We start from the raw sequence: 9,851 nt of genomic DNA on the forward strand, positions 1-9,851 counted from the left end.
TACCTTGTTCAAAAGGGTCCAAAAATCCTCTGCTTAGTGGATTATTGAATCAATTAGTGGATCCTCTGATTAATCCTCTTCTGGTTTGTGGTCACCTGCCTCTACTCCTTTGGAAGGAGAATCAGCTTAACACAGGGAAGATTAAGATACACTGGCACTGAAACTGCCACATGCTTTCATTTATGGCTTTTGTCCCTTGCTGGAGAGCATCTCTCTTGCCTCAGTATCTCCAGCCCATCGCCAGTGGTTAGGTTGCCAGTGCAAAGCACCAAACTCGTAGGAAACAGATAAAAGCAGTCTCCCTGTGCCATGTCCTACACAGGCTGTGTTGTTCCCCTGCAATCCAGCTGCCAAACTGACTCACCCTCAGACCCGACTGGAGCTCAGAGTTTGTTCTGCAGAGTCTAGCACCAATATCTGTTTTCTTCTTAGCCTTAACAACATGCCTTCTCCCTTACACTGAGGGGAACTCCGCTTTTTTGAGTCAGGCTCCAAAAATCCCAATCAGAGCTGCGTTATTTTGCCCAGGGTCACGCAACAGAATATCTGAACCTCACAGATTTAACCCACCTGTGTAACTTGTATCAAAGATGCATGCAAAGCAAAAGGCTGGGTCTGCCCATTCTCCAGGCATTTGACAAAACGAGCCCCAAATCCAAGCCAACTCAATGCACATGCCACCCCAGCATTTCCAAAGTCTGTACTAAAGCTTTGGACCTTATCAAATCCAGCCCTGGATCTGGAATTTTGCAGCCTTTTGTGTTTCTACTTCTGTCACAAGCACAAAACTTTGAGTGTCACCAAGAAGATCTCTAAACTTTAGCAAAAATTTTGAAACCCAAGGTCAGGAGTCGTGTTGCATCAACCTACTGCCCGCCATCAGCTTTGGTTGCCACACTTATTTATGTGAAAGAACAGTTCCCGTGCTGGCTTCCCCCAACAGTTCTTTCATTACTTCTTTAACTATTACAGCAAAAAAAATAAGAAGAGTGATAAACTCCAGACATAACCCATCCTGGGGAGAGAGGCTTCCCACATTAGGTCAAATTCTGCTCACTTCCCCTGGAGACTATTTTGTTCTTAAAGAATGACCATTTTATTTAACTCCCCAGATAAGCCCAGTAAAAGCAGCTGCTCCTAAGAAAATATTCCTGCTGGGTGCTGCCTCTGCGCTGTGTTCAAGCAGGTTTTCCAGCTGCAGCACAGCCCAAAGAGGGTGATGTTGCAAGGAGTGATGGGGGCAGCTGGCACGAGCAGCGGGCTGTGTTTCTGAGGGAGCTCAGCGCTTAATCGGACGAGCCAGGTCTAGGATCCGAGCAGAACAAGTTGCCTTCTTAGCAGTCTCCTTCACTGTGAACGCGTCTGGGTTGAGTTGAACCGAGCCCATAGGAGGCCTGGGGGAGCGAGGACAGAGCCAGTCAATTCCAACTGGAGCAGGGCCAGCTCTCAGGGCTGCCTGCCAGCTGAGACACCTCCACCTGAGCCCTGCCCTGCCAAGGGAGGACAAAAGCAGTCATGCCTCCGCTGCTGCTGCCAGGACACTACTGAGAGGGGTGCCCCATCGCCCACTGAAGCTGTCACAGCCGCTACAGCCAGGCATTCCCTCACCCTCTGTGAAACATCCTACCCGGCATTTCCTGCAGCCCAGGCTGAGGCCGGCTGCATCGCGCTGGGTGACATGAATGTGCTGCACTGTGCCATCTGTCAGCTGGTTGCTTTTTAGTTAATAATCAAGAAGTCCCAACCAGTAATTCCTACTGGAATTAGAAAGTTCCTATTTCTTCTCTTTTGGTTCTCCTTCCACCTCAAAAATGCTTTTTAAACCACAATCCATGCAGCATTAGCACATCCAGCCATATAAAATCCATGCATTTTGAAAGTGGAAGAGCAGTGGCTTAATCACACTGGCCAAACCCAAATCAACAAAGTGCCATGGCCTGCACAAAACGGGCTGACAGCGGATCATTTCCAGGTGGCAGGGAAGCAGCACCTACCTTTTGCAAGGCTGGGCCAGTTCCACAAGCCTTGGTGTGGCCACTGCATGCTTTGCAGCCTTTGTCACTGGCCACTCAGCATCCCGCAGGGGCACATAGTCAGGGTGCAATCTTTTTGCTCGAGCCAGCTCCAGGGTCCGAGGGCTTGCAGTTGCCTTCTGAGCCAACTTGGAAACCTGTGGAAGAATGGGGAGGAAGGTCCTTACAGGTGCGCCTGGCATTCAAGGGTGACCAGCCTGCAACTCAGTGTAGCCAGGTTCACAGCCACTGACCACACACCGATGGGAAATGATCCTGTCCACAGTTGTGTCTGGCACCAGACAAGCTGTGGAAGGAGAAATCACTGCCTGGCCAGTCCCACAACCTGCCTTCCAACCTCCTCTTACTCATAGCCCGTTGTCCAACCCATCCCCCAGCACTGGAGATCCCAATTAGATACTTGTCCATCTCTCCCCATCCCCACAACTGCGGGCTAGGCACAGAGCTGCCCTTCTCCAGGGATGTCTGCTGGGACATCCATGCTCTGGATGGAGGACGAGTCCTGCTCTCCAGCCCAGGAAGCAACGACGTCAGCCTCACAGACAGCAGCACATCCAGGGCTGCCACGAAGAGAGCCACCAGCGACTGGGCACCCAGCACCCTCCCCTCTGCCTGGCGTCCCTGCCACGGCGTGGTCCCGGGTGACGCTGCCTTACCGGACGGATGACAGATTCAGGAAAGCTGTGCTCATAGCAGCAGGTCACCTCCCTGACCCGGGGCTCTGCGAGACGCTGTAAGCGTGAGGATGCTCTGGCCGAGGTTGCGGCATTTGTAACCTGTGTTGGCACCTACATGGGTTCAGAATGGGGGAGGGATGTGCAGACACGGAGCTCGTCCACAGCAGCCCACAGGGGACACGCCCCTGCTCCAAAAGGATGAGCACCCAGCACCCTTCCTCTACAGACATGGTCACAAGAAGGAGCATTCTTACTTTCGCAGCACCCGTTATTTTTCTTGCACCCGAACTACAAGGTAATTTTGGTGCTATTGGGATCTGTACATCTTAGCCAACATTACTTTTTTCCCCAACTGTCGCCCACTCATAGCCAGGAGAGGAATACCTGTAATGAGAGCCTGTGTAGCCAGGTAAAAGTGCAGAGACATTTCTTCCAGAGTAATGTTTTTCATATTCCTCTTCCTGGCTGAATCAAATAATTTCCTTGCTAAGGAGAGATGCTCAGATTTCAGGGTAGAAGTGCTGGTGCAGTTAACTGCATTCCTACAGCAAAAGTGACTCCTGCTCCAGCATGGGACTTCTTCCCCTATTTTTCACAGGGTTACTGACGCCAAGGCCCACTCCAGCAGAGCCTCCCTTATTTCCCAGCCCAGAGACTGCAGCCAGAAAACTTAGCCTTTGCCATGGAAATGACTGTAATCTGAGATTGCCCCAAGCCCTTTCACCCCTGCCAAAGCAATGACCCGCCTAAAAGGAGCAAGTTCAGAAATACATCTCTAAATTAGGCTTCTGGTAAAACACTGTTAAAATATACATAGTGTTTGCAGGCTCATCCCCCCTATATACACAGATAGGAGCACAGCTGCCCGACTATAAAGATGACTGTACTCCCTAGGAGCCAAACAGGCCATTCCCATCAGGTTTCTCCACTTTCCCAGGCTGCTTTATCAGGGGATGCAGCCCAGATTCCTCCCTTGGCTCTCCTGCTATTCTAGGCTGCTCCAGCCTGGCTGTTTTCTGTCTTTCAGCAGGGAGATGTTCAAAGACAGCATCTTGCTCTGAAAAGGCAGTTTCTCTCAGTATCTCAAACCCCAGCAGAACCAGACAGCTTCTCGCCTCCATAGCACACACTGGGCACATCCAGGAGCGGGACACGGTGTAAAACCTCAGGACAGTTTGCTACATCACTGTCCCCCTCCAAATATCACTCAACCACCTCCTCACCTCTCTGGCCAGCAGGAACTCTGGGTGCAGCACCTTTGGCCGTGCAAGCTCCAGGATCCGTGGGGAGGCCTTATAGGTCAGTGCAGCTGGCGACACGGGCCACTCAGGGGACTGGCGAGGTCTGGAAGCAGAGAGTCGTGGCACTGCCACTCACAGATATTCCCCCACACCGGTTAAACCAGGCTGCAGCTGGGATGTTTAAGCCTCATATTTGCCACAGTAGAAGGCAGCTTTGTCTTGTGGCCATTTCCAGTGTAGAACCCAGTCATGCCATGAGTCCAGAGGTCCTAATCCCAGCAGAATCCCTACTCTGCATTTTGCCCTCTCTTGTACCCATCCTCTCTTCCCGTATGTAATATTTTGAAGCTGCACTGATGCTACAAGACCCAAGGGCCTACCTATAGCACCCTGCAAGCTTTCTGACCTCTCACCTTTGCTGCAGGTAAGCAGCGTGGTATTTTTTAGGTTCAGACAGCTTGAGCAGCCGATCAGAAGGGAAGCCAAAATCCACTAGCGGGGGACGCTCCCAGATCGTTGATTCCTGTCCGCAGCTGTACAAGAAGAGGGACCTTGAGGAACAGCACAGAAGAGTCAGTAAAAGGCAACTGACAGAGAACATGATCCTGGCAGATGGTAACCTAAGTCTGGTTAAACATCCATGCCTGCTGGATGTATAAAAGTTGGCACTGGTGCACATGGAAAAGCCATGGGCATTTACACTTGAGATTTCCTGACTTTAAAGGTAAATGCTGTTTGCATATGCAGAGTCCTCTTTTAAGCACCCTAAGTGCATTGCTTTCAAAGTCTAAGCCTTTCCCTGGACCATTTCAAGAAGCCACTCCACAACACAAACGTGGCAGCATCTCTGTTGTTCAGCTCTGCCAATTTAGAAACCTCTTTGTTGCAGTGCCTGGCTGGGCTGCATCAGCCCCAATACAGACAGGGAACACTCTAGGAACAGACAGTCCCTCTGTACGCACAGGTGTGATACACACGTTTCCATCAAGGCGTGCACGCATGCACATGATGTCTCTGCTTCCAAGCCCAAGCAGAGCTGTTGGTTTGGCTTTTTTTTTTGTTACAGCAGAGGAACACACCCCCATGAGCTTGGAAACTGAGACTGGCTCCTATGGCAGCTGATCCAAACCCAGAGCTCTGATCAGACCAACAACCACCACGTGTTGCAGAAGCCCTTCCCACAGCCAGGAAGCAGGTATGAGGAAATAAAAGGGCACCAAAACTTAGCACCCCCCAGTTCCTCCTCATTTTGGAAGTCAAGCACTCAGGATCACTATGCTCCTCTCATAGCACTTTCTTCCCTGCTACAGACAGCCCCTGTTCCAAGCATCAGTACAGCCTGGTGGGTCTCAGTGGCATGGAGCCACCTGTGAGGCAGTGGTGGCAGGAGAGGAGATGGCATCTCCCCTTCCCCTGGGAGCCAGCACACACTCTGAGTAGAGAGCACCATCTGAGCTACCTCCTTCCCCAGAATGTGCTACCACATCACTGACCTGCACTGGTGCTTGCCAAAATCTTGCTTGGGCTTGGCCAGTGCCACTGTTCTTGGGGATGGTCGAGCTGTCACAGCACCCCGTGAGAGGGTCCAGATCATCTCTTGGTTTCCCCACACGAGCCTAGCAAGAACAGCAAGGGTGTGAAATTTTAGACACAGGCACAAGTGTGAAATGCGCTTGCTGGGGCTATCCTTCCCTGCCTAGGATGGGACACACACACACACACACAGTCCCTATGGCTCCCCACAGCTGCACAGTGCCGCTGCTGTCCCCTGAGCACTCACCTTCTCTGGCACTGTATTTCCTAACACTGTCCAGGTGGTTGTTGTCAACTCAAAAAGAAAAGAGCCTTCAAGTGATGAGTCTGGTTTTACAGTTCCCAGTGGACGTGCAGAAAGGGTTGTTTCCTTACATCTCTGAAACCCCTGGGAGACTTTCATGATTGCATTTTTCTTGCCTCACCATTACCACCTAACTATACCACAGGTATGACAGTAAAAATAATAATAATGTTATGGTCAGGGTGTGCCATGGAAAGTGGGTGAGGTTTTGCAGCATGCTAGTGGTTACTCTCTTGTGCCCAGGGCAAATTTGGAGTTGCTCATTCCCCATTGAGAGAGAGGCCATGGTGGGAGAGGGTACTAGGGTAGTCAGGACAGGGAACAGCAGGGCGATGGGTTTGTGGAGCCTTTTTCAAGCACAGGGACACCCATCCAGACAGTGGAGAAGAGACATTATCAAGAAACTGTTGATCTGGCTTGTCAAGCCATAGCTTGACCCGGTAATGCAGACAGCAACCCTGTTCCTAAAGCCTGACTGCTTCCTCCGGGATACAGCAGCCTGCAGCTCCAATGAGGCCTGGTCCCCTTGCACCACAGCACCATCCTACCCTGCAACACCTCAGTGGGGCAGCTCAGATGGGGCAGCAAAGGCAAGACTCAGGTCAAGCCCAGTTTTTGGACTGAAAACAAGAAAGAGCAAATTGAAGAGAGTCCCTCACACACTGAACATCTCGGTCTGTTTTTTTGGAGCCACTTCTGCTCTTGAGAGGAAAGCAGTAACAAAACAAATGCAAGGGGTCTGCACCAGCTGAGGCCCCATCAGTCCCCAGCCCTCAAGCCAGGGCTGTCTGGGCGTCTCCTTACCTGGGATCATTTGCACAAGCCGGTTTCTTGGGTTCTGCAAGTTCTTGTATCCTGTCAAAATTGCAGAAAAGGACAGATGTGCCACTAAACATGCAGTTAAATCAACAAAGCATAAAGAAGCTACTGCTGTACTCAAAGCCATAACACACTCTTGAACCTCCGCGCCTTTGCCTCCATCCTTTGTGAGAGTGCGTTTATGGGATCTCTCTCTCCAAGTAACTTTCCATCCATTTAACCTGGTGGACTCATTAGCCCATGGATTTTTGTGCTCTCTCTTGGATTGCAGAGACACAAATTTGCAATTCTGCCCTCACTGCGGGGTCCCTTTGGGACATGGCAGAGAGAGGGGGCAGGTACTTGTATTGTTAATAACATGCCGTGCAACCCCAGCAGGTAGGAGATGGATGATCTCCCAGCCTACAGGAGTCCAGATGAACAGAAACACCTGTTATCAACACTCCTGTGGTTTACTAAAAGGCACTGTGGAGACAGCACTGTTCCCACATGGCTTCAGGAGCACAGGTGAAGACATATTTTTTATTTATCCTTTTATTTCAGTCCATTTAGCACAGAGATCTTGGATGCTATGGAGACACAGGAACATACATGGTCTGTGCCCTAGGAGCAGCACTGAAAATGTTTTTACTGAATATTCATCAAACCAAAACCTTTCAGGAAGATCAAATATCACTGCTCCTGCTGCTCAAGTGTCCCAGGCCTGAAATCCCAGTGGCTGGGAAGCACTTGTGCTTTGTAAGCCTCAGTACAAAGAGGAGGACAAGACGATACCAGTGCCACAAGCGTGTTGCAGAACTCCCTGCTGCCATGGACCAAGGCCATCCCCACCCACTGGGGCTGCAGGTGCCTGCCCCCCACCAGCGGGGGAACGACCACACGACACAGGCAGCTGTGGAAGTGCCCCAGCGTCGAAAAAGCACGGAAGGTGAAAGCCTGGGGCGTTGCTTCCCTGCTTAGTATCACCCAGCAATAAGGCAGCAGAGCCCTAGAGAGGAGCGGGGACACCAACAGAGACAGATATTTGCTGACAGAAAACGGTATGTGCTTTGGGGACACGCCTGTGGTTTCTCTGATGGGGCCGATACCTCTAGTGAGATGCTGAGCCCCAGCAAACACTTGCCAGCGAGCTCAGCACCAGAGAGACCCTTGCAACGGCAGGCTGCCTTGCTGCATGCTCCCTGTGAGACGCCGGCTGATTTATCTCCCCATCATGCCTAACTGCTGGTCACAACACTGCAAACACAGCTCCCACCGAGATCCCACAGAGGCAACTGCCTGCGGCACTTTGGCCCCCTGCCGCCAGTTCAAGACGGGACACGCTCTGGAAAGCAGACGTCATTTCAGGAGCCAAAAACCAGCTTCAGCTGTTCATTCCCAAGCGGCTCCCAGAGGCTTTTCCTTGCAAAGGTGCAAGGGGGTGACGGATAACCAGGCGGAGGCGTCCCCCCCAGCCCAGCTGCGTGACAGAGCTGGCACTATCTCTGCAGGCAGGCGCATCGCTTTTCCGCCACTGCTGGCACTGATCCAGTACATAGCCACAGCCAAACCTAGCACAAAGTGCAGGTGGCCCTAGTGCCCCACACCGCTGGCTTGGACACTGCCGTGCAAAGCTTGCATCAGGATCCAGCCAAGGGACAAGGCACGCATACATCCAAGTCGGGTCCCTCAACTCACTTGACAATCATTGTTTTTTTTTCCAATTACAGAAAAAAGATTACTTTCTACTCTTTTATCATGGCAAAAGCTCTGGACAGACAGGCATCCCCACACAGGACGCACCTGCAGCAGCTCTGCAACTTGAAGGAGTTAAGCCACCTTGTTGACAAGGGGACAGCCCTGGGGGAGCCTTTGCCCTTTGGTCACGCTCATGCTTCCCAGCAGGGAAAATGAGACCTCGCTGCAGGCAGACGCAGAAACACCTCCCCTCTGCTGCCTGAGCTCACACAGACTCATCGCTTAACGGGGATCAACTCCCTCTGAGATCAATTCCTTGTAAAGCAAAGGGTCACAGCTTCTGTTTTGAAGGGGCAGGACAGTCAGACGTTGTTTCTCATGAGAAGCAGGGGGAAAGGCAAAACCAGGCATCATTTCCTCTGTGTGTTTATCACGGTGTCATCCGATATACCGACTCGCTGCTTGGTGTAAATCCCCGACTGAGCCCTCCCCGAGAGATGTGGGGCACAGCCTGGACACCCAGCCAGGAGGCCGGGGCTGGGAGTGTTTCTTACCTGTTGCGTGAGCATGCAGACAAGTAACAAGAAACTGCAAAGACAAGAAAAGGTGAATTTAAAAGCTTGGTAACACCTGCAGCCTGGGCTGCCTGCTCCTCAGTGTGAAACAGTCACAGGGCAGGTGAAGTTTGTGCCTCTCCTTAGGATACAATTGTTTGTCAGGTATTTGTATTGTTTTTCCCTGGTACCCTCCCGGTGCGGCTGCATAGCAACGTGCTGGCAGGTGAAGCGCTCCTCTCTGGTGGCTGCTCCTCTCCGGGGGTGCTGGTGCTGGCAGCCCCCGAGGCTGCAGGACGAGCACCCCCAGCACCACATCCCCCCTCCAGCACCCTCCCCCTGGGACAAGTGCCAGCAGCCATGCTAACCTGCGGCTCCCGCCTGGCTCAGTGTAGCTACCCCTTGCTGTTGCCTTCAATAACTGCACGGGGACGTTTTGAGAGCCTCAGGGGAGCAGCGGCTGTGTTAAACTGGGACTCCATAGCAGTACAAAACAAGCCGCCATGTTTTAAGGGGGGGGACACAGGAAAACCAGACACCGGCACCGTGGGGAAGCCAGGCGTGACTTCAGGAAGCCACGTGCCCCGCTGGCAGCACCGGCCGCACGAGGGGCTGGCATCGCTCTCCCTGGCAGAGGCTCTCAGCTGCGGTGCCAGGGGCCTGCCGGTGCCTGCCGCCCTGCCGTGCCCAGGAGCCCCCCCGCAGGCCTCCACCACCCCGTCCGCACCCACCGCCCTGTGGCCTGGCCGCCACCATGGCGGCGCTCCCGTCACCAGGGGAACCAGCCCTGCTCCCCCAGCCTCTGCTTCTCCGGCGGGCGCCAGGAGGAAGAAGCTGGCTGCCAGCGGAGGCCCAAGTCCGGTGGGCCGCGGCGGTACGGGCAGGCCCCTGCGGAGATGGGCCGGCCGGGCACCCGGCCTGTACAGATGGGTTTTAAAGGCGGCTGCCCAAGAAAGGCCTTGAGGGTCTCCTGCGGCGCTCCTTGTTCAGGTCAATGAAGGCCAGACCTCTGG

General features: G+C 52.9%; 1 protein-coding gene across 9 annotated transcripts; it reads right to left on the reverse strand.

Moving 5' to 3' along the window:
* Positions 1-1,078: 1,078 nt before the first annotated feature.
* Positions 1,079-9,707, reverse strand: SPMAP2L (sperm microtubule associated protein 2 like). 9 transcript variants are annotated; one of them, XM_087737241.1, is made up of 8 exons: positions 8,839-9,707; positions 6,593-8,659; positions 5,445-5,567; positions 4,365-4,502; positions 3,934-4,054; positions 2,690-2,821; positions 1,995-2,170; positions 1,083-1,394 (listed from the first exon to the last, which is right to left on the reverse strand). In XM_087737241.1, the coding sequence occupies exons 2-8, from the start codon at positions 6,682-6,684 to the stop codon at positions 1,280-1,282; spliced, it is 897 nt and encodes a 298-aa protein (XP_087593367.1). In that variant the 5' UTR covers positions 6,685-8,659; positions 8,839-9,707; the 3' UTR covers positions 1,083-1,279. The 9 variants fall into 9 exon arrangements, with proteins under 9 accessions (XP_087593369.1, XP_087593368.1, XP_087593367.1 ...); XM_087737247.1 differs by having other exon boundaries at positions 1,084-1,394; positions 6,593-6,643; XM_087737246.1 differs by having other exon boundaries at positions 1,084-1,394; positions 6,593-6,643; positions 8,390-9,707.
* Between the last annotated feature and the right edge of the window lie 144 nt (positions 9,708-9,851).

Source organism: Nipponia nippon, unplaced genomic scaffold (assembly GCF_047370975.1).
Source record: "Nipponia nippon isolate SJK-2023a ecotype South Korea unplaced genomic scaffold, ASM4737097v1 scaffold_6, whole genome shotgun sequence".
Classification (NCBI taxonomy): domain Eukaryota; kingdom Metazoa; phylum Chordata; class Aves; order Pelecaniformes; family Threskiornithidae; genus Nipponia; species Nipponia nippon.